This window comes from Caretta caretta, chromosome 16 (assembly GCF_965140235.1).
Source record: "Caretta caretta isolate rCarCar2 chromosome 16, rCarCar1.hap1, whole genome shotgun sequence".
Classification (NCBI taxonomy): Eukaryota; Metazoa; Chordata; order Testudines; family Cheloniidae; genus Caretta; species Caretta caretta.
In genome coordinates this window covers 16,729,038-16,753,578 of record NC_134221.1, presented here as the reverse complement: position 1 = coordinate 16,753,578, position 24,541 = coordinate 16,729,038, and the positions used below count along the sequence as shown (strand labels likewise).

Below are 24,541 nucleotides of genomic sequence, written 5' to 3'. Positions count from 1 at the left end.
GGTGAGCAAAACCAACAGCTCATTTTCTATTTGGAATTAAGTAACGATAGCGACTGGGATCTCCGCTACGTTCAGGTCCTGGTGTGAAATTCCAACCCACACAGGAGCTTAAAAATCAAAATACATCAAGTGTTAAAGGCGTGGAGGAATCCCGTGAAAACTAATTGGTTTTCCCTTTTAATGCTCGTTAGCTGTTCAGTTTGCATTGCTAATTGGCGCTCTGAATTTATTAAAAGGCGCTTCATAAGGTCTTGATTGCAAATGAATTTCACATGCCTGTCTCTTCTGGGGAGCAAGGGAGTTTGCAGAGTGATGGGAGTCCATGGCATTCCGTGGACTTGGGAGACAGTTCAGGCAGTGGAATTTATTAGGAGTTGAACTCTCTGGTTGAAGACGGAGAGCATGTCAACTAATCCACATCCTCATCTTCAGGGCAGCTGGCAGCAACACTGGGCTTTTCCTGACTGGCTCCACTGCAGAAGGAAAGTGAACGCAAGGAACAGAAGTAGCCAGGTGTATGGAGATCCTGTGGCAGAAATAAGCTTTGATGGGAATGAGGGTGGAATGTTCAAAATGCTTCTTCGCCATTCAGGGACTGGAAGTCAGTGCAGCTTCTGTTCTTATGTGCCTTAGGGCCAGACTGCCAAATGTATCTTAGGTGCCTAAAGATGCAGATAGGCATCAAGTGGGATTGACAAAAGTGCCTAAGTGAATTAGATGCCTAACTTCCGTTGACTTTGAATGGGACTTAGGCACCTGACCTCCATGGGCACATTTGTGAATCTGACTAGGTGCCTAAATACCTTTGTAAATCTGGCCCTTAGGCTCTTTGCTAGTCCCACCCAGGGGGATTCTGTAGAGGGACTCTGTGAGGATAAGATTTCTGTGTTTATAAAACCAGATTTCCTCCCTCTGTTACTGCTGGGTATCAAAGGGGAAGAACTTCTTGGAAACCTTATTTACTTTTCATTCCTCAGACTGTTTTATTTCCTATTTACATTTCTATCAGCTTGGGGCAGTGAAAACAAAAGGGTCCATTTCAAGGTGTTTCTCCTGAATTTCACATTCTCCTGTGTGAGCAGGATGCTGCTACGTTTGGGTTGCAGACAGCTCACGGGGTTGTGATTTCCTTTGGAAAGCAAACTTTCCATTGTCTTTATGGGATTTCTTTAATAGCATGGAGTCTTTGATGTTTGACTTGTAAAACCTTCAGGTCAGATTGTGCAACCCTTGGTGAACACTGTCTCCTGTGAGCTGTCTACTCCCCTAAGGTCTTGCCTATGCTGCATTTTTAAGTCACTCGGTACAAATCTGTGCCAGGTCTTTGTAAATGGTGTCTATGCTTTGGGTTTGCACCATCGCAACTACACCAGTGGCTAAAATTTCAGTGTATACAAGGCCTTTTGGTTTACAAATGCTAGCTTCAGTACCCTAAGTTGAACTGATGATGAGCAAACCTCACACAGCAGCCTTTTCCTTACAGTCTGCAGGGATCTGCTGGGCAATCAGTCTCACAGCCGAAAACCTGGGAGCATTTTCATAAAGGACCTTGAGGGTTAAAAACCACCCTGTGTTGGGAGAGGTGCATGTCCCAGACAGGCAGCTGTCTATCCATTAGGGCAGTGGTGGACCAGTCAGAGCCCGCGGGGACCTGCGTAGGAATCCCTAATGAACTTCCCTGGAGTCATTCCTTTCCTGACGAGACCTTTACTGGAAAGCGGCGTTTTCCCAACAATGGTTGCCAGCTGCCTGGCTGGACCTGCAGGAAACAATCAACCCCAAGCTCCTGTGCAAAATTGACGAGGTGGAATTTTGGCCATATGCCCAAGTCCCTGGGGATCCTTGTGGAAAGTGGCTGGCTTGTCAAGAGCAAGGGCAATCTCTGCATTCCACTCCTGTTGAAGATCCCTGATGAAGCCATTCTTCAAAGCTCCTGGGATAGGGTCACTAGTTTCCCCATCCTACCAGAGCTGTTGGGAGAACACTGAAGGGGAATGAAACATCCTTTGTGGATGGAGAAGCTTGTGGTGTCCTGGCAACGACTTCAGATACCTGATGGGGACCAAGGAAGAGCCTGATTCCCCCAAAGAATCCACCCCAGGTTTTACCCTGAACCCAGTGCATGTTGGGATCGTGGTCGGTGGATTCTCCTCTGGAGATCATATAAAGCCCGTCACCTTCCTGACCAGCAGTCTCAGAGCTCTAGTTTTAAGACGCTGTCAGCAACAGCAGGGTTGGCTTAAGTCTGGGAGTCCATCACGGGTGAGAACTGCTGCCTGTCGTCTAGGGACATGGAGCAGAATGTAGGATGGGGGGCTATGAACGTTGTGAATGCAAAGGAGTAATAGCCTGGAGCCCCACTGCTGGGCCTCTGCTGGTGCCTCCCTGGCAGAGCAAACCCTTATCTTTCCCTTCAGCCACCTTTCCACCAGATCCAGCTGCTACTTGTTCCAGGTGCGCCTGCCCTGTGTAGCCCCCCAATCTCTTGCTGCCCATGCTCCTCCGTTGCAAGTGGCACCAGCCTTTCCCTTGGGCCAGTCCAGGGGACCTAATGTTTTGTTTTTCTTTCAAAGTCTTTTGCATGGTTTCTGACTCTCCCTGAGAGGTTATTTCCCCTCTTTGACAGCTTTATGGCTGCCCTACGCAGAGGTCACTGAGCTCTGGGGCTTGCGGAGCAGCCACTGGCCCTGTGCCAGCCATGTGCTGACTTGGAGACAATTACCCCTGTCGCTTTTCTCTTTTTGCTGCCACCGGGGATGGGGACAGACCCATCCACCAGGCGGACAATGGGCCTCGGTTTCCATATCGCCACTTAATTAATTGCAGAGGCTTCCATGGGAAAGAGCCAGGGAACTGTACTCCTAGGGGACTTCAGGGCTTGAACCTGACCTCATTTTCCTTCTCCAGATGTCAATTCTGCCAGTGCCCACATACACTGGTTCATTGCGTGGTCTGATGGCGAGCCTAAGCTGTGCCCCCTGGCTTGTTACTGTAGGGATGTGTCCCACTGTGGTTTGTCGTGTGATCTGGGCTGTGTATACTGGAGCCAGGATTTGAACTTGGGTCTTCAGAGCGGGGTCTGAAACCATGATCCCCTGCACCTACCACCACTGGAAATGTAGTTGGGACTTGAGCTCGAACCCCAGGGGAAGGGAACTAAAGGTCCTTATAGACCATCCTACACAGAGGACTCCGGTCTCCTGCTTTAGAGCATGAGCTGATCAGCACAGGGGCAGGGAGGAATTGCTCACCCCACCCTCTTGTAGAGCCTTGCACAGCACTAATGGAGTGCATTAAGGGCCCCTTTCTTAGGGGTGCTAGCAGAAGGTATTGGTTCGCACTGGAGGCTTTAAGTGCCATCTAGCTGGTAAAGCCTATGAAAGAGCCCCTCCCATGGCACTGCTGGGGGCAAATTCCCCTATCAGCGATGCCGGGGTCAGTCCTTTAGGACTGATTCCCCATTGCTTTAAGGGCTTTTCTAAGCATAAAGTGGCCTTTGGGTAGGAGCCATCCTGACTGGTGTAGGAAGAACATATGGGTTCTACACTGGTCCCCTCACAGTCCCCAGCATCGGGGCATAGTGGGAATGGTTAGAAAGAAGAAGAGGGTGTGGCTGGAACGCTCTGGCTATTCTCAGCTGCCCATGAGCCATAGGCAGCCTGAGCTCCTATTAGAGCAACCTCAGAGCTGCTCTAACTGTCCGAGAGCCAGGCAGGCCCCTGGACAGGCCCAAAACATGGGCGGCAGACATGCCAAACCCATGGAGAAAAAACACAGAAATTGGACTTGGTTTTGGCTTAATTGGCTTGTGAGTTACTTGTGGGCTAGTTTTGGGCTTGTTGCTTGTTTGGCTTGTAGCTCGTTGCTTCTTTTTTTTTGATCGGCTCCTGGCAAGCAGGGGCAAGGGGCAAGCAGGGACAAAGGGGGGAGAGAGTCAGGGGTGCACAGCGGGCCCACCACAGTCCCAGACTGCACGCTGGGGGGCCTAGTCACTTAGAGTGTTGGGGTTCTTAGGGATTGGATTGTTTTGGCCTCGTTTTGTAATGGGATTAGCTTGATTTTTGGCTTATTGTGAAGGTTGGGGTGCTTATTTACCGTGTGAAATTTGGCAACTGTGCGGTACAAAGGTGGTATTTAACCCCACCCTCTCGGTTGTCGCCCTGAGTGCAGGCCCTGGGTAGCAGACCCTGGGCCCACGGAGCTCAGCAGAGGCCCTGCAGATTTACCACAGTGTAATGGAGGGAACACTCTGGATCTCAGCCTCTCCCGGCTGTGCCCTGGTTTATGCTACTAGACAGGGATGTTGCTGGGCCTGAGGCAGCATCGCCTCTAGTAGGCACAGCCCCCAGCTCCGGGTAGCTGGAGCCTGGGGAACAGTTCCAGCAGGAGGCTGGGAAAGTCCCCTCCCATGTGCCCAGGGACAGGCTATCTCAGCAGGGCTGACGGAGCGTGCCAGGCCCCCTGCCCTGAGAGGCAGTGGCATAGAGGAGGCTGTAGCTTTTCCCCATGAGGCTGTGCATGTGTGAGGCCTGCCTGGGCCCAGTGGCTTGGACAGCTCTGGCTTGTGTGCGAGTGACGCGCCCACGTCGGAGGAGGGCAGGAAGAGAGCGGCAGTGGCTCCGAGGCTGAACGCTGAGCAGCCGGTTACCTAATGGCAGAGGAATGCAAACCCCAACAGGTCCCTGCCTGTGCTCCCCGGGAAATCCACGTGTGCTCCAGGCCAGGCCCTGTGGCCAAGGCCAGCCGGATGGAGGTGGAACAGCAGGGACAGTGGAGATTCAGGCCTCCTTGTGTGTGCCCGGAGCCGAGGGGTTCCCGTTCACTGCACCCCATCATGCTGCGCCCCCACAACCAGCTGCGCAGGGGCTCCCTTAGCCCCTGGTGAATATACCCAGTGTGATTTTGAAAGGCCTCTCACGCCGCACAGCCAAGGCGAAATGTTCTATGTGCCCAAGTTGGCACAGCTGCCAGGTGCCGGGGTGAGGGTCCAGGAGGGTCAGTGCGGGCCGAGACAGGGCAGCTCTCTGCCACCAATGCGGCAGATGGGAGTTTACACTCCCTGTCCACTCCGCTGTTGGCCTGTCTACAGAGACTACCTGGAAGGGGGCTGGTTGTGAGGGTCGCTCTCATTAGTAGGGACCCGGCAGAGCCATTTGAAATCATACCTGTTGGAATCTAGAACTAGCCCTGCAGTGAGCACCCAGGGGATTCCAGCCACTTCCAGTCTGCTCACTGGGCCCAGTTACCTGAGCCCTCTGGCCTGCTCCTTTGTGACTAGCCATTTCCACCAGACAGGACAGGCCTGATTTCAGGCCCTGGTGGGGATAAGGGCCATGGCGCCAAGCGGCCTTGCCATCTGGCCGGAGCCGGTGCTCTGCTGCAGGGTGAGGTGCTGAGCCGCGCAGAGCTGAGCAAAGGGCAAAAGCAGCAGAGCCATGCTTCCTTGGGGAGCAGCCTCTCTCCAGCCAGTGCCCATCCACCAGGAAAGGCCAGGAGGACACAAGTACTGGGTGGAGACACCCCAGGGGCCCTGTTCTGTGACGGATCCATATGGTGACCAGCAGCCTCGTTTCACTGGGTCCCCAGTCTCCAGATGTTGGAGACCAGTGCAGTTGTCCCAGCAGGTCTCTCATTTCCTCCTCTGCACCCAAGAGGTGTGCTCCTAATGCAGGTGAGCAGAAGGGTCCTAGGGACGGGGTTTGCTGGGGAGATTGACCCATGGAGGCAGGGACACTAAACTCCTAGTGGAGGGAGAGCTCCCCGCTGACACCGATCCAGTCACTGCTGATGGACATTATGGGGGGACATGCTCCATGCCCAGAACATACCTCCAGCAAAGCCCCATGTCAAACTCAAGGCACAATGCAATGGACTCCGTGGCTGGCAAGGCTCCCTGATAGGTGGCATTGCCTGGCCCATGGGGCAAAGCTTTTCACGAATGAAATGATTGAGAATCTCACCTGGTCCGTTTTAGCAATGCACTGCTCTTCCATAACAGGAACCCCCAGCGCTCTCTGGGCATGAATTATTTGAGCCTCCTGGTGCCCCTGTGAGCATAGGGAAGCATTTGTCTGAAATGGTGCCTCACACTATACAAGAGAGGGATGGAAAAAGGAAAGAAAAGGGGGAGGAAAAGGCTGAAGTTTGCCCTCCCCACACACCTATTCCTCCAACACAGCTTGCCTACCTGACACAACAACCACAGGGAAATGCTGTAGCTACAGCAGACACAGTTCGATCCTAATAGGAAATCAACAGCAGGCAGGACCTGTTGTGGCTTGGAGACAATGCACAGGGGTTTGCGAGTGCCATGCATGTAGATGAGGCTGGAAACCCTGCGCCAGTGCAAAGCGGCCGCAGGAGCTAGCAGCATAGATCACACCAAGTGAGAGGAAGAGATGCTGGGGAAAGGAGCACGTTGTGGCACGCTTGCAGAGAAGGGCTGTTTCTCAGATCTCGAGAACATCGCTGGCTGCACACGCACACGGAAAGCCTCTTGGTGTGGCTCCGCGGCTCTTTGATTTGCAAGGAAGGAAATAAGACCTCTTAGTGCAGCAGAAGCAGCAGCTGTTGGCAAGATGCACTGGCAAAGCTGATCAAAGGGAGAGCTTCAATCTACTTCATCTCCAGGGCTGGACTTACTCTTAGTCTAAGAATTGGAAGGAAAGAGAGAGAAAAAGAGGGAGAGAGAAATCTTTCCAGTGCTGCGAAGATGGAGGCAAAACCTTTGTTCAATGTGCAGAAGGCTCTGGTTCAGCCCATGCAGATGTGCATGCTGGATATTCCCCTGAGCGTCCAGGATGATGATGTGAGTACAGAGAAAGCAAGTAAAAGGGGTGTATTGCTCGAGGGGGTGGGAATGGGGCATAAGGAGCCGGGAGGGGTTTTTGATCCCCACGCTCCCATCCAACCAGCAGCATTCCTGGGAACGGGGAAGTTCTGGTGAAGTTAGAGCTGCTGAGGGCTGGTGTGATCTCCATGAGCAACAGTTTGTCTCCTTTGCAGAGGTGTATTTTGTGGCAGACTGTCTCTTGCTCTTCCAAAATCCAGGGGACCAAATGTGGGAGGAGAGGGTGGGGGAAACGTTTCTAGAAAGTTAAATGCATTTCACCAGTCAAAGCAAAAGAGGATGTTTATCATGTGAGGTGGGACAACAAGTGAAACCCCATTTCTGTGTCACCCCAGGGCAGCCTGTTGATATGGGTTGCCTTGTGTCAATGCAGGACAGTTCTGATGTGGGATTTCAGAGGCACCATTCCGCTACAGAGCTTAAATCTCCTTCCGCACAGGCTTTGTTTTACACCTTCAATCACTGACTCTCCAGCTGTTTAGTAGTTCACTCTGAGCTAGAGTCTGCTCTCTATTACTCTAGTGCAAACCCCACTGGAGCAACTCAGAGTGGTATTTGGCCCATTAAGTGCAAAATTCCTGTCTGGTGCATTTGGGAATCTCCTCCTCAATGCTGCATTCAATGCCAGGAAATTCAGAGGCAAGGTTCCTTCAGCAACCTTAACTCTGCCCAACGTGTGAATACATTACAGACCTGATTACACAGCGCTGGGCCATGTGACACGCTGTACTGCTCATCGACCCAATATCACTGCCCCTCTTTCCGTAGGCTTAGACGCACGCAGGTGGCATCTGGTCTCCCTGTTCATACTGCATGTTGGGTGTTCATATGGTACCCAGTCCTGGTCCTGTTGGTGTCTGGGGTAAAACTTCTTCTGGTTTCACGGGGGGCAGAATTGCGCCCATCATGGGTATATCCAAGGGGGGCAGGCGGAGTTTGGTTGTTGCAGGGACATTACATCTGAATTTCTTGACAGTTGTGCAATTAACGTATTGATGTTGACGTCACACTTATTGATTGAGTGATTATATTTATTGATGTGATTCCCATGTGGTGGCGGTGGTTTTAAAGAGACCCAAAAAAGACAAAGAAGGAGAAGGACCTTGTGCCTCCCCTCCCCCACACGCCCATGTGGCAGGTTCCGGTCCCAGCAGGGAGGGAAACCCCCAACAGGCCGTGCTCAGCAGCCTGGGAAAGTGTCTCCATAAATAAAAAGTGACTTGCACAGCATCTGCAATTAGATACACCCCAGGGCTTTGGCCAGGAGATGCTGGCTGGCTGCTGTGGCTGTGGTAATGAGGATACCTGGGTGGCTGCCACACAGCTGGCTGGAGCTAGGTAACCAAGCTGTGTATGGGGAGGTGCAGCAGGTGGGGGGCCAGCTGCTTACAGGGCTCAGCACTTTGCAACTCCCACTGCAGTGACTGGGGCTTGGGGGCAGCCCAAGCTTCTCAGGACCAGCTCTGAGGGGCGTGGAGGAAGACAGGAAGCCTCGTATTTCAAGGGAGTGAGGAGAGGTGTGCAGCCAACCCACACCCTCCTCCAGCACTGCAAAGGGCTGGGGCGAAGAGGGCCGGATCCTGCCAGTGGTCCCGTTGTCCTGACACTTCCGTCATCTCATTCTCCCTCCCATGTCTGTTGTGCTCACCGCTGCGGTATCTGAGCACCTGATTTGCCTGTATCTCTTAGGGCAGTGCCTCCTGGCATCTTGTTCATCATTTAATTTGTCTGCAGTGTGTTGGCAGGTTCCTTAAGGCTAGGGTGACCAGATAGCTAGTGTGAAAAATTGGGATGGCCCTGGGGGTATTAGGGTCTTGTGAGGGTAAGAGGCACCTATATAAGACAAAGCCCCAGTAGTGGGATGGTCCAGATAATATCAGGACATCTGGTCACCCTATTTAGGACCAAGGGGCTTGTACAGCCCTAACCAGGCTGAGTGTTTCACTGTCATGTAACTGAATTCAGAAGTGTAGTCAGTCCAGAATCCATTCCTGCTGGGCAGGGAAAGCCAGTGCTGGATTTACCTGTGACTGTTGGAGCATTACCTAGGGAACTCGCTGGGCTGCCCCAAGACAGGTAGAGGATTCCCTGGGAGATTAATGTAAACTAAGGAAGATGAAAGTCTGAACTGGATCTTTATGCTCACCTGAGCTGGCCTCTCAGGACTGAATTTAGGAGGAGAAAACCCTGGCCTGGATTGATCTGGAACGGCCTCTCCTTGTTAATGTCACTCCTGGTTTTAGAGTAACAGCCGTGTTAGTCTGTATTCGCAAAAAGAAAAGGAGTACTTGTGGCACCTTAGAGACTAACCAATTTATTTATTGGTCCTTTGCTTTTATTTCAAATTTGCTTTTATTTCAGACCATAAACACTGTATTTTAGGAGTTATTTCCATTAACCCCTTTGCAGCTGCTGGAACATGCACAGGTCTCAGCAGCCAAGTCGCTGTGAGAGGCCCAGATAGTTGGCTGGAATGTCAGGGTGTGTCCTGGTCCTGGGGTAGCTTGATTTTGGGGTGCCCCTGGCTCCACCAGAGAGCTGTTTGTCCTTGAACATACCAGGTCTGCTGTTCAGGATGGAAGGGTTAATGGGCATTTTCCTATGGCCTCAGGTCTGGTGTAGATTCTGAATTCTGCTCTTAGTTACTTTGGAGTGAGTTCAAGGTAGGAGGCGTTGCTCTGGATTTACACCATCATAGGTGAGCACGGAATCTGTCCCAGCTTTCCCATTGCAAGTACAACTTGAGTGCCTCAGTGTATGGCTTGTGCTTTGTCCTGACAAAGCGCAAGCTATACACAGAGGGTGTCAAGCTAACTTGAAGGGAGTTATTCTTGTCCATCATGCGCAAAGCAATGCTGGCATTTTCCAACTTCTTGGCCTTCCTGCTTCTAGCAGAGAGCATTTGGATTCCAGCTGGGCGAGTGTCACAGGCAATGCTTGGGAGCAGACTGCGGCTTTTGAGTAGAAGGATTAGCATCTGCAGGTTGGAGATGGGCTCCTTCTTGCTGTGTATAAACTTGCCTTGAGTCCCTGCAGTCCCTCTGCAAGCCTGGGAAGAATTAACCCTGTCCATCAGCCCTGGGAAGTGGGGGAGCAATTGCATACAAATATGCTGGCAGAGCTGGCATCCTTTCATACTCCTCCTCTGCTGGTTGGCACAGCTCACGCCATAGTGGAAACTTCAGTGGGGAAATCCAGAGCCGTATCTCTCATGTGCCAATAGGGAAACTCCACTTGCACAATCTCAAGTGCTTACTCGCGCTCCCTGCCCGGGGGAGGCCAAATTGAGCATATTATTCCCGGCATGCCCACGCTCATATCTTCTGTTGCTGTGCTGGCAGCATCACCCGCCCGCCTGTGCCAGGACGGGGAGACCCACCCCAGTGAGAGCCAGTGAGGTGTGCCTGCCCTGGCATTTCCCCTGAAGGAGGAATCTCAGCTTCCAGGCCGCCTCTCTCAGTGGAGTCAAGTTTGGAAATCTTTGGTGACCCTGGACCGTTGGGTATTTGGAGAGGGGGATCTCTGCACCCTCTGACCTCTGTTCTCCGGCCCCCCAGGAGATCCCCAAAGAGACTCTTTTGGAGACGTATTTCCCAAGACCTTTCATGGTCTCTCATTCCCAGCCCAAAATTACAGGCAGTGATTGTTTCACCCCAACCCTTGGCTCAGCAAACCAACTCCACGTCCCTCCCAGCCCAGGGAGTGGAAGCCTGCCCAACTTGGAGTGCAGTCTCCAGGGACCTGTGTTCAAATCCTGCTGCAGGTTACAAGCATGAGAGGAAGTTGGTCTCCTCATCCCCAGTGGATCTTTGTCCGCTTAGTCAAACATCACAGTTCATGAGAGGGGCTGGCAGAGCTGCATGGGGGCTGGAGTGTGGGACAGTAGGGGATGTTGTGGGTCAGGACAGTAGCACATTGGCAGAGCTGAGTGGGGGGGGGCACGGGCAGGGGATTCTGTGGGTCAGGATAGTGGTGCATTGGCAAAGTTATGTAGAGGAAAACTTGTCCTGTGTCTGCCCTTCACTGGATGTGCCTCCAGTCAGTGAGATCAGATTCTCAACTTCCCAAGCAATGAAATTCATCCAGATGCAGAATGAGCAAATGATTGAATACATGGGCCCCGCTGCAGTGAGCAGGCCCCAGCCCCGATCTGATCTGCTAGCAAGAGAGAATTTGGGGGGGCTAGGCGGGGGAGATAAAAAATGAACTTCACGCAAAGGGAGGCAGCAGCTTCCCCAGCACTGTGCTGCCTCAGCAGAGTGTGAGTGCCAGGGGCTGAGTCACTGACCCGCTCACGCTGCCTGATGCTCTTTCCCAGAAGCTCCCAGGCATGTCAGCGAGTCGTTTTCCCTTGCACTTGATGATGATCAGCCCCCCACTCCCCCCCCAGCGGTTGCTGTAGGCCCTGCTATCTTGCCGTGGAGCCCGGTCCACTCTTTGCCAACAGCATAGCACTGCCAACAGACCCCTGCAGCGCCTCTTCCCAGCTCCACCTCTCTGCTCCCTCCCTGATCAGGCACCAGTACCGCCAGGTTAGCAACATGGCACCTTTGCTGGCTGCCATGTTCCACCCCAGAATTGGCTGCATTTCCACAGTGGGTGGAGAGATACCTGTAAACGTATGGTGGAGCCAGTTTGTCTTAGTGTGAAAGATGCTTTCCACGTAGTTTCAGGCTCCCTGCTGGGTGCTGTGCAAGCTTCTCCACACACAGTCTGACCCCAGCGTTCTCGGGTACCCCAGAGCTTCAACGCGTACAGCATTCCTAGTTCACTAGAAATAATCACTGCCAATTAACTTTACTGATTTTGGAGTGCCTGTGGATAGAGCAGAGATGAATGAACGTAGACAGCTAATAGAAATTTGACTGTGTGGATGGTTAGACATACCACTTGTAGTAAGAGGCAGTGTTAGCTGGTAAGTAGAGTATTGGACTGGGATTCAGGAAACCTGGGTTCTTTTCCAGTTTTTACTGTTGTGCCTGTGGGCAAGTCACTTTGTGTCTCCGTGCCTCCGTTTCCCCATCTGTAAAATGGGGAAGAGGATGCTGACCTTCCTTTGTAAAGTGTTTTGAGAGCTATTGATAACATGGGATCGATTAAAACTATCATTGCTGGGCCTGATTTTCAAAATCTGGGCAGCCCAGGGCTGTAGTGGGGGGAGTGGGGGAGAGAAGTCTGTGCAATTGCACAAGTAATTGGTGAGTACCGTTGTCATGATTGTGCCTGCAACATCAGGTCTTTGGACTGAATGGCTGGTGAAGTATTTTTGCCCCCAGTGCGGTGGCTCTTGGTTTTTGAAAAGGAGGTCTAAAGTGTGTGTTAACCATGCCAAGCTGACATGTTTTTAAACATGACTTGTCCTTTGTCTGCACCACTGTGTTTAACCTCCTTTTGGGTAACATGCTCTCTAACATGCTGCATTTTCCCAGTGCATCTGTACCCTATTGTGGGGCTTATTGCAGTTCCACTTGCAGCACGATGAGAACTTTGCTGCTCAATGGGAAGCAGTGACCTCGCTATAGGAGGGCTCCAGTGGCTGTATAAGCCTGTCCAAGCATCCCTTGGGAGGAGAGAAGGATTCAGACCGTCGGTCAAGGGGGAAGGACAGGCGTGCAGGAGTACAGCAGGGTCTGGACAGGAGCTCTTGAGGACAAACGGATACAGGGTATCAAGAGGACAGATGGACAGGAAGAGGACTATTGAGAGGCACTAGGGGGAGAGAGAGACGGGCTCGGGTTAGCTAGATATTGGAAGGATAGCTGGCCAGGATGTCTGGAGGATGGATGGATTTGGGTGGGAGCTCAGGAGAACAGATGGAGAGGGCACCCGAAGGAGAGATGGACGGCAGATTCAGGTGGAAGCATAGAAGGGCTGCCTGCAGCTGGGGAAGTGGAGCCCCTCGCTGTGGCCTGCGCCTCTGGCTCTGATTAGGAGCTCATCTGGTGTGATTTGGGGCCAGGAGAAGACATCATTCTCCAGGTATGCAGCTGCTGTTGTCCCATCTGGCGATAACGTCAGGCGGCCCTTTCCCATCCGTGATGGGAAGTCCTGGCCTGGCTCCAGGCTCAGTGTCCCGGACGCGCCCCTCCCGCAGGCAAGGGGGAGATGGACAATTGGCTTTGTGTGTTTTTAAAACAGACGTAATTGCACCGGGGGCCATTTGCTGAGTGATAACAAGGCTCCTGTCCAGCAGCTTCACGCTGAGTCTCTATGCAATATCCTTGTACAGGCTGGGGTGCAGCACACCCTCAAAAACGCCGTTCCCTGAGAATGGGGCCCTTCCCCATTGCCCTGAAACCCACCAGTGGGCAGCAGAAATTGGAGAGCTCCCCTCACCTGCCGGGAGTGTCCAGGTGCACAGGAAGAGCTGTCTATTAATTGGAGCACAGACCTGGGGGGATGAGTTCTGGGTTCTAGTCCAAGTTCTGCCACTGACTTTCTATGGGACCATGGGCAGGTCACTTTACCTCTCAGGTTCCCTGTCTGTAAGATGGGGCTTGGTAACCCTGTCCTCCGTCACGGGGTTGTGAGGGTTAGCACATTAAGGGCTGTGAAGTGCTTTGAAGTCCTGGATTGCAAGGTATTAGTTTGGTGCCAAGGGTCTAGTCTAAACTAGAGCCCATTGAACGTGGTGTTAAGTGACTCTCAGTAACTCCTGTGGGTTTTGGATCAGGCTGCTGGTGTCTGAGCTTGGCAGGTTCTTGAACCTGTGTCCTGCACCATATGACCCAAACCCTTGGGCTGACATACCACAGTGCTGTAGGTCCGGTCGAGGGGCAATGGCAGAGCTGTGCAGGAAGCTTGACTGTGGCCTACCTGTTCTTGGCCTCTTGCTTCCACAACTCAGCAGAAACAATTGCAAAATCCACCCCAGAACAGCAAGAAAGGCAAAATGGGAAGGATTGCTAAAGAACCTGGAGTGCTTTGCCAGCAAAAGAGCAGCTGCTTCTATGGCTGTGCAAGCCGATCCGAGAAGGGGAAATCCATGCACTGGCTGCTGCAAGCAACGCACACTGGCTTTTGGGGGCATCTCTGGCATATTTGTAAATGCTTCATCAAATGGCACTTTACAGTACACTGCTTTGCCAGCTGAACCAGCAACATCCGCACCCTGAGAGACAGTTGGAAGCTGCAGGATCAGGAGGGACCAGTGCGATATGTCCCATTATGATGTTACACTCTATTACAGGGAGCAACACAAAGTACAGTGTGTCAGCCTAATGGTTTGGCTCACTTGGTGCAGGAGATCATAGGTTCAAGTCCCCATTATTCTGTGAAGCAATGCAATCAATCCGCTCCTGTACGGCAATGCATTATAATGCAATACAGTCAGTCCAGTGCTGTATTACAATGCACTGCATGTTAAAATGCAATGTATATGGTCCATTCCTGGCTAGAGTATGCTGCATAGTAATGCAGTGTAACACAACCATTTATATAACCCATATCACTGTAGTACCTAAGCGCTACATAAGCTGTACAGAGAAAAACAACTGTGGACACTCTTATTCCAATAGGAGAGGGCCTTTTTCCCTATTTAACTTACGTTGCTTTGGAAGGGTTTTAATGCAAAGCAGATCAACCACTCTAATACTAGAATAGCAGTAACCACAAGGGGTTATAGTGGTGTAACTATAGCAGGGTAACTATACCAGTATCACTGGTCAAACTTTCCTGTGCAGACAAGCCTTAAGTGACAGAGGAGCACAAGTCCTTGCACTCCTCTGTCACTTGGATGCTTTTCCAAATTCCACCCCTTAGTCAGAGATGTTCTCGAGGGTCCGTTCCCCTCCCTCTACCTGCACAGCAGGTTTGACTTCAAAGATCTTAGAAAATATTTTCCACTCAATGGGCTAATTGGTTAAATTGTATTTCACATGCTGATTTATTCCTTTAATATATTTTTCCCCAGCACTCTGGAAGCTGGAAGATAAACGCTTAGTTTTGAACTTAGGCTCAGGAGCCGAGGCAGGAGATGGGAAAGACATTTTAGGGCCCATTTTACCCCAGTGCTAGATTGTTCCCTGCCACATTCAGTGCTTGGTGCAGTTGAGCTTTAGGAGTAAAAGCAGGCTGCAAGCCCTAGGTATCTTAGGTTTAACACTGGCCCATGGCACATACAAAAAGAACTTTCAGATCAGCTGTAATGAGCTAGTAATTTACTGGTTTCAGAGTAACAGCCGTGTTAGTCTGTATTTGCAAAAAGAAAAGGAGTACTTGTGGCACCTTAGAGACTAAATAAATTGGTTAGTCTCTAAGGTGCCACAAGTACTCCTTTTCTTTTAGTAATTTACTGTCTACAGCACTTTACAGCTTCAAAGCACTGTGCAAACATCAACTAATCAGTCCCTGCAAGGCTCCTAGATGGGAATACATGTTGTGCCCTTGCTCACAGAGGATGTGCTCAGGGTCCTACAGTGAGTCAGTGGCAGAGCAAGGGTTAGAACTCAGAAGGGCTGAACTCCCAGGTCCATGTGCAATCCACTTGAGCAGACTGCCAATCTCATACTCTTTTACTGGGGTTTAATCCTCTTCCTTAAGTAAAACCCATCAAAGAAGGGAGGACTGGTGCACAGGGGAGGCAGTGTGGCCTAGAGGATGGAGCATTGGATTGAGACTCAGCAGAAGGGTCTAGTCTCTTTTCTGCCGCTGGCCTGCTGGGCAACCCTGGGGAACTCTCTTCCCTGCTCTGTGCCTCAGTTTCCCCATCCATAAAATCTGATAGATTTTTCATGGAAGAGTGAAATGTAGAAGGTTTCTCTTTTAGGGAATGAGCATAGAGACTGCACTGCTGTATCCTCTCACCCATCCACATGGTCCTTTTGTGTCAGAAACTTCATTCTCCAGGGCTCCCAACCCAGCTCCTTTCCCCCAAACTCACTGCTAACAGCTTCCCAAAGGGAGTAGCCCTGCGATGCTAAGAGCCTCAGGGAGTAGTCTGCTGCCTTGCATCAGCACATCCCAGGCTGGCACACAGCCCATGTGCCTCTCGTGGCCTCCTCATCAGCGTTAAGTGCCTCTCTGTCTGTGGCTATGCAAGCCCAGTTTTGTTCTGCATGCGTGAACGGAGCAGACACGTTTTTCTGGTGTGTCTGGCTGTTGCTGTTGCTCAGCCTGTGTTTGGATTAATCCGTAGGCTTCGCTGGCGCATGGGCTGTTTGGATGGACTGACAGTCACTAGCAGCCCCGGTAATGAATCAGAGACATTGTCATGTTGATCTCATACACTGTGTCTTTTCCACTGCCCCTGCACTGTAGATGTTATCGGGAGGGTGGAGCTGCAAGCTAAAAGTTGGACTGTTTCCTGGTGAAGGCTGTCGTTCAAAACAGCACACCCTCTCCCCTCGCTCTCAGCACAGAGCACCAAGCCCTTCTGTGGTGCGGCGCGAAGGGTGGGCTGGTTTCTTTGGAGAAAACTAGAAACCACAGAAGAAGTGATCCGGACCAAATCTGCCCCTCACATCCAGAGGTGTAAATCCAGAGGCTGTTCTGTCGAGCCGGTGAGGTTACTCTGGGTTTACACCAGCCAGGCTGAGAGCTGAGTTGGGCACCACGAGCCATGAGGACTGTGTCTGCGCTGACAATTTTAGACCCCCCCCCCCCCCGGGTTCTGTTGCTCTAGCCTTGCACTGCCCCTGCAGTATGAGTGCTGGTGGACTGGTTTCCAGTGGTGTCTCACCCTGTTCTGAGGAGGACTGGATGGCAGCGTGGCCGGCTACACGAGGGTTCCCATGGTTGCTAGTCCTCGTGGGGCTGCGCTGGTGCCAGAGGAACAGCGGGGGACTGCCCCAAAATTGTCATTGTCGACCAGGCCTATTGCAGGTTCTCCTGTCTGTCTGTGCTTTATTCCCTGAGCATAACCCAGCTGGTGACGTGTGTTTCATTTAACAGGCCTCACGTTTATCTTTAATGATGGTTTCAAGACTCAGCAAAAAACGACTCAGCAGCAAATGCCAAGAATAACCCCATGCGGCTCTCAGTGCTTTTCATCTTCAAAGCCCTCTGCAAACGTTGGCCGGTCGCATTAAATGGGAATGTAATTAATAATCCCAGCCAAACCCTTCATTTGCCCAGAGTGCAGGCAGAGAGTTCTCCGCGAGAGGCCCTCTGCTTTGGAGCCTTGGGGACTGAAATAGCTCAGGTTTGTTGGCCACCTGGAAGAATCGTTTTGCTCAGGCTCCAGAGGAGGGAGGCGCCTGGTTTGGGGGTGTTCTCGTGGCGTGTGTGGTGAGTGGGAGTTGGGTGCCGTTTAGCTGAGGAAGCGAGGGGCCTGCGTGGGGGTAGGTGCCAGGTTTGGTTATGTGTCCCTGTTCACGGGTGTCGGAGGCAATGAGAGGTTTCAGAAGGGCGCCTCTTTGTGTACATTTATCACTGGAAATAAATAAGTAACACAAGGTCGCTGCGGTGCCGGTCCCAGCAACATGCGCTGAAGGCGGCATGAGCATCAGTCAATTTGATGAGGCTATATTGGCATGACAAGCTGGCCGAGGGTTGCCCCTCTCTTGTCTGTCAGTCAGGTAAGAACCACGCAGGCTAGGGTTACACCTGGGGCCTGATCTCCTGTGCCCATTTGGCCGTTGCTGCTTGACCGTGGAAACCTCACTCACACACCCAGTCATCCCGCTATCCAATGCACTCCCAGGCTCCTCCTCTCCACAGCAGTTCCCTCACACTGGTTTCCTCTACATCACATGCACACGCTAGGGTAACATCTGATCTCTCCAGAAACGTACGCTGGTGAAGTTTAGAATGTGCTGTTATAGGCAGGTCTTTGTCCTCTCCACCTGTAGGCCCAGTCGGTTTATTCAGAGCAGGCCTTCCCTTCAGAGACCCTGGGGAGGTTTGTCTAAGGCAGAGCTTGCCTCGGGTGGTCAGACGGATCCTCTACAAGTAAGCCACCTCTCTCTGCCCCTGGCCTCAGTGGGATGTGATCAGGGTGGGAAGCACGTGGAAGAAACTGCCCAGGTGATATCTGTTGTATGGTAACAGGACATCAGACACCGGGGCTGGCACTAAAATGACAATCCACTAACGGACCCAATGGCAGGTTTGTGTGGGATGGGGCGAGATGCTGCAGACCCTCCCGGTGAGGGGCATTGGAGGGCCAGGCTGCACAGGGGCTTGGGGTGCTGCCGGACCTTCTGGCTTGAAGTGGTTTTAATCATATTCAGTTTGGTTCAGTGGTTCTCAGCACCCCCACTATACAAATTGTTCCAGCCCCCTGACAGGCTGCCCATTAGGGTGCTTTGCCCTGAATTCCTTTTCTTTCCTCCAGGCTGTGTCTACTGCTTTCCCGGCTTTATCTGGCATGTGGGTCACAGGCCAACACCACTAGAGCATGCGCTTTCCATGATCCATCAGTCCAGACTCCATCGCTCAGACCATATCTTCCAGCTGCGGCTGGGAGGCGCCAGGGAAATTGGGAGAGATGGCGTTGGGTGCTCCCACTGGGCTCCAGCAGAGGGACATCCATACACCACTGCACACCTAGAAATAGCTTCCCCTTGTAGGAGGGGTAATGTAGCAATATTTCATTTGAATGAACAGCGCTGGCTGGGTGCCATTGCACAAGCTGTGGGATTGGTGCAGTTAAAGCAACTTTAATGGTTACTGTGCTGCAAACTGGGAAAGAGTTGCCACTTCCTGCAATTGTTCGATCAACCTGCTTTCAGTGTACAAGAATAAATGACTGTATTTTATCCACTTCTGGTGGTAACCGTTGCAGTGCAAAAATTAGAATGAAACGTGTGTAAAATACCATGTGCCAGATCCTCAGCTGGTGTAGAGCGGGATAATTCCAGTAAAACTATCCCAGTTTACACTAGCTGAGGACATGGTTTGATGTAAATGGTTTCACCTTAAAGCTTGTCTCTTGTCACTCCATTTCCCTCCTTGTTCATTCTGTTCACCTAGTACCCAACATCCCTCTATCCCATTACCTCTGCAGCTCCTGGAGTCTGGAATAGCTTTTCTCTATGGCTCTGCCTCTTCCGCATTCCACCTAAGATGGTGTCTCATCTTCCTTGCTTCTGCCCCTTCATTTCTCTCCCCGTCCGCTCTCATTTTTCATCCCGACATTGTCACTAGGTCATCTCACTCCGTAAAGCGTCTGGTGTTGCAGCTTGTGCAATGATCCATAATCAAGCCCTGTTGGGGCGCCTGGTCGCTGATTGTAATTCGTTACCTTTTCTGAGTGCTGCAGCTGGACAGAATAAAATTTAGCAAATTGTCTGTGGACAGTGCTTAATTTGTAATGAAAGAGGTGCCGGGGTTCAAGCAATTTTTTTTACATTTGTAACTGATGCAGCAAGCCCTGAGGTGCTGGGGCTACGAACTGCCACTCCTTGCAGCCCTTGCAAGCCCCAGCACAAATTCAGCCCTGGCTTTGGGAATGATGGAACGCGATTGGCTGCTGCTGAACAGTTGCATTCAATAAGGGTCTGTCGATACAATTTGCTGTCAGCTGTCAGTTTGCATCATGGCGGATGGGTTTAGGACAGTACCATTAGAAAACTGGCTGCCGTTGGGAGCGCTAGGAAGGCTGTGTGTACATGTGACTAGGAAGATGGGTGGGTGTCTTTAAAAAAAAAAAAAGTCAAGTCAATGTATTGACTGATGTGGTTTGTTGTAGCAGTTCAAACACAAGTGCTGTAATTTAAATCAGTCATGTGGGGCTAGGTTGCCTCTGGACTGAGCTGCCGCACAAGGGCATAAGGGCCTCCGAACACTGTTGCATGCCCTTCCCAGGTCTTGGATCGAGGGCCCGTGCACTTTCTCCTTTCTCCCCACCATCTACCATGTGGGCAGGGGAGTGGCCAAGGCTGAGCTCTCCCTCCCCCAAAGCACCAGCCCTGGCAGGGAGCTGGCAAAGGGAGAGGACAGTAATGTGATATGGGTAGGGGCCAGCAGCAAATTACTACCCTGCTAGAGTAAGGGGAATGCAGGGAAGGACTGGTGCTGCCCTGGCGTCTGATGCCTTCCCTCTGCTACTCCATGCAGCTCAGCTTCGAGTTCTGAACTGTGGCTCATCCGCACTCAGATGGCCTCCGTGGGGGAACGGGGTTTTCTGGGCGATGAGTTAAGCCCAATCATTACACCCTCCAAAAACACTGCCATTCACTCCTCTGGGAGGTCAGACCCGGGGGCTCCCTTCTCCCTGTTGCGACAATAAAAAGCACAGGCCACAGCCATGCTCCCCTGGGGAGAGAGGAGTGGCAGAGATGGGGTGATCATGCTGAAGTTTGGGTAAACTGGGCTTGCATCTAAGGGTCTTTGTTGGGGTGAAACAGAAGCTGCTGGCCTCACAAAGAGACTTGTGTTGTGCTTGCAGCTCATCTTGATGACTCAAGCTCTGCCCTTGTGGTTTATGGTGTTGACAGAACCTGTTAATGGAAATATAGCCTCGAGTTACATGTATCTTATCTCTTGTAATGCATAGGGCATCTGGACTATCAGTCAAGACACCTGTGCTCTGTTCTAAGCTCTGCTACTGATTCACCATATAGCCTTGGCCAAGGTACCAAACCTTTCCGTGCCTCAGTTTCCCCACCTATAAAACAGATACACCTCCTTTCTAATGGGCTCTGAGATCCAGAGGGTGCTATATAAGTGCTGCACATCACGGCCATGACTCAGGACAACATATAAGCATGTGTTTAGCTTTTATCGCATTCTTAAGTGCTGTCCGGAAAAGGAATGCTTTCCTGAACTGGGGCCTCCGGGTCTACTGCTGCCAGCCTTACTCACATCCAGCAGTACCTCATGACTCAGCTAGCCTCTTAATTTCAGCGTGACTGCTTGCATAGTAAAATGCTACTCCCTGTGTGTCAAGGATGGCATGATTCAATAATGATCAAGAGCTGAATAGTATAACCTCTTGGGTTTTACTCTCATGCATTTTCAGTATTGATGCCTCTGCTGGAAACCTTGGTCACACCCCACCCTTACGAAATGCAACTCTCCCCAGGCCAAGCCGCCTTTGCAGTTTGCAGGAAGGGGCCTTTGATTTGGAGATGTATAGAAGCTGTTTGAAAGATGCCTGGAACTGAACAGTGTGACAATCTCAGCAGCATCGAGCTGTGATCCTAGCAACAGGCAAACAGATGCGCACCAACTTCCTCTTTATAGCTAGTGGACTGAGTGGAGGGGGTTTGTGCACCCAGCCTGTCAGGTTCTAGGATTTGAGTTCAAGATAACTTAAAATAACCTCTCTCTGCTCATCCTTCCTTCCCCCCACTTCTCAGTTTTTATCTGCACAGCTCTGGGTTTCTTTTTCTCTTTTCATCTTAGATCCGCTGTATGAAATGCTTAACTTCCAGAACCAAAAGAGAAGTTAGAGGCTGCCAACACACGAATAAAGAAGTGTGATTCTCAGTGTTATTTATGGCTGGTTGAACAGAGCAGCCATGAGCAGCTGCAATACACACTTGAGAACACTAGTAGGAGCTGAGGGGGCTGAAAGCGAGAGGAAAAGGAGATGGCAACTGCTGTTGTATTGTTGTGAGCTCGCTGAGCCGCCACTCAGCCGCTGGGGCAAAACCATCCATAGACCCTGCACTCCTCCTCTGTGGGGTCGTTTGGCTATGGCCCTACGGGCCATTCCCCTGCCACGCCCCTTGTGACTCCAGCCCCTGTAGTCACCCAGGCCCATGTGGGGGCTAGGAACTGAAAAACAGTCTCTGTTGCACCCTGCATGGGGACACAAAGAGCCAGATCAGAGCAACTGAAAATCCAGGGGTTCTCTTTCCCCTTGGTACATGGATGGCTTAAACAGTGGCTCCAGTGAGTCTCAGCTGAGAGAGGGTAAGGGATGGCTGGGCCATGGGCCCAAACTCCGCTCCCCCCCGTGCTCCACAGTGGTGGTTCCACCAAGGCAGGGGAGGCCTTTTCTGCAGGGATAAGACTCCAGTGGCTGGATTTACTAGTCCAGCCTCTTACTTATCGGATTAATTTTGCTGCAGCCCTCAGAAAAACTCCTGTCCCCAGGCGTAGAGGACATGACAGCTGTTAACAATCCAGGCCATAGCAACCCAGCAGCAAACCCCACCCAAGCGAGTAGGGAAACATAACAAACCCCAATCCCCCTGCCTCTCTGGTTTCCAGAAGAGCCCCTCCCTTCTCCGACCCACAAACTCCCCAGACTAGGGGCTTTGCAGCAGACTCTGCAGATCCATGGGAGGAGCCAGTTTCAAAATCCAGGTGCCCTGCTGGGGTCCAACCTTAGAAAAGGGCTTATTTGCTGCATACTTCCAAGCTGGTGCCTTATACCTGTCAGCCCTGAGTGAATTCTTGCTGCTGAGTTTCAGAGCCCAGTGTGTGTAATGGAAATGCTGACACGACTCCTGGCTAGAGCATCCTACATAACAGTGTGGTAATTAACTGTTGATAAGGAGATAGTGTTACCAGACTGATTTAAGCAATAAACCTTCATCAGTTGAGGCTGCTCAGCAGGAAGTAAAAACAACCCATCCATCTGCTGAGAGGAGAGTCAAATAATGTAGCACTGCTCACTAGACAACTCACTGTACCCTCACAGGCAGGACGTATCCCAGGCTGTGAGGAGATCTCTGTAGGGATCCTACACTGCTGAATGGGGAGGGATCCTCTTTCCTCCTGGGCCCGTGGAAGCCAATGGAGAGAGTCTCATTGACTTCCATGGTGGCTGGATCTGGCCCTGAGCCAATGCTGGTGAAGCTGCTTTCCCCAGATCTCTGATGGCAGCAAGGAATGGATGCTCTGTGTGTGTGCTTGTCTGCTGGAGGCTTTCTTCTGAGGTGAACTTCTCTAGCCCTAGGCGGTGGGAGGCAAAAGTCCTGCTCCTTGAAAAAAAACCCAGGCCTGATAGACTGCCAAGAGCCAGCAGCCCAGTGCTTGAATTATGGGGAAACGATAGGGGGCCCTGACTGGCAAGCAGCTTGCTTCAATTTAAACAGTAGGGAGAAGGAAGGGAGCCATAAGACAGAAGTGAGGTGGGCCCAGGCTCCCCATAATTCAAGTACTGTTCTCAGTTTTGTTCCAAATGCAAATCCCAGGCATAGGGTCAACATCTGAAGGGTCAACAACCCCAGGTAGTCAAAAATCATGAGCCAGGCCCCCCAAAATCATGAGATTGGCTTAAAAAATACTTGTTGAGTTCTTTTCATTTGGATCGTGAGCCTTCAGGGAGCACTCGGGTCACGCTTTCAAGCTTTCGTCTGCAACCATGGGGATGAGAAACAGCCAGTTTTTAAGGAACGCTGAGATTCTTGTGCAGTCACGTGACTTCAGGATCTGGGGCCTCCAGAAACACAGCATAAATTGCAAGGCATGTGATTAAAACCACGAGATTTGGCAGCACCGCTCGACTGCAATGACACCGGTGTGGGGTGTGGGTGAGCGACACTGATGCAATGTCAGCGGCATCACTCCATGTTTGCCCCAGTGTAAGAGGTGAATCTGGTCCTCTGCCACTGGAGTCCAGTGTTGTTTGGAAGAAGACTTGCTTGCAATTGAAAGGCATCCAGACTAACATCCCTTCCTAAAACAATGCGCAGTGGAAACCTCTTTTAGTGCCAGTAGAAGAGGCGGAGGGAACATCCTTTGTCTGTGTTGTTAACAATACCAGGGAACATTTAAATGACTTTAAATTTCTTACTTGCTTTTTGTCACTGCTGCTGTTGAAGTTGCATTTCACTTAGTTTGGGGCCTGGACCACGGAACTTTCTCTTTCTGACCCTCACGCTAGTTTTCCTTTCTGATTTTCATACGAAAGACAATGATCTTGTGTGTGGATTGATACTACTACAGAAGGACGTTTAAAATTCCATGCATTTTCCGATGTTGGTCCTTGCACAGCCACGTGGGTGAATTTGGGTCGAAGTGACGTGCCCGGGGTCACATACCAAATCAGTGTCAGAATCAAGACTAAAACCCAGGGGTCTGATTCCCCGTCCTGTGCTTCAACCGCTAGAGTCAGACCGTGTAACATTCTCCTCTCTGCTACGAAGCACTTCCTCAGACTTCTCTGTTTGAATCCTGCCAGGCTGTGCTTAGCATCCTCCTCGGTCAGCTGCTCGGTTTAGATCACATCAGCTTTCCACTTTTCAGTTCACCTAAGCCTGCCAGCAAGGTTTCATTCTTCACTTTAAATCTCGTCAGCTCTCTTACGGGGAGCTTCCTGCCTTCTACAATGCTGTAGTATTGCTTTCCATTTTAAATGAGTTTCCTTCAACACCAAATGCTTACAGGGCTGCTGTTGCCACCTGACACCTCCTCTGCCATCCTTTAAATCGCTTTGATCCCATTGTTTAATTTGACTCCATGGTAAGCTTGCGCCCTGCTGTGTTAGGGGGCTATTGGTGGCTTCCAGAGAAGTCCCCCTCCCCGTGCCCTCCTGCAGTGGGGGGTCAGACAGTAACTGCAGCTGTAGGAATGTTAGAGAAGGTGCTTGAGTGGTGTTCTAGGTTTGCCGAGGTGACATTCTCACAGACCCCAATTCCAGCTGCAGGGCAGGCCTGGAGAATAACCCATTTCACACCGTTACTTGGAACTCAGTCCTCTGTCCCTGTGGGCTTGTAAGTGAGAGCCAATGTGCCATGCACAGGCTGGGCAGATTCAGAGAGACAGCTAGGAGACTGCTACATCCATCACCAAGAATAGAACCATAGACACTGTTCCACAGCTGGAGAGCACGGCCCAGATCATGCCACGTAC

The 24,541-nt window shown here is 51.4% G+C and overlaps 1 protein-coding gene across 2 annotated transcripts in view; it reads left to right on the top strand.

The window, feature by feature from the left end:
* The window catches only part of RALGDS (ral guanine nucleotide dissociation stimulator), a 98,581-nt gene that overhangs the window by 20,644 nt on the left and 53,396 nt on the right, over positions 1–24,541 (top strand). The window contains exon 1 of one of the 2 annotated variants that reach the window (XM_048822922.2): positions 6,272–6,808. The exons of the other annotated variant lie outside the window; for it this stretch is intronic. Coding sequence (XP_048678879.1) covers positions 6,713–6,808 — 96 coding nt within the window. The 5' untranslated portion in view covers positions 6,272–6,712. Of the gene's footprint in view, positions 1–6,271; positions 6,809–24,541 lie in introns of those variants that run through there. 2 annotated transcript variants of the gene reach the window in all.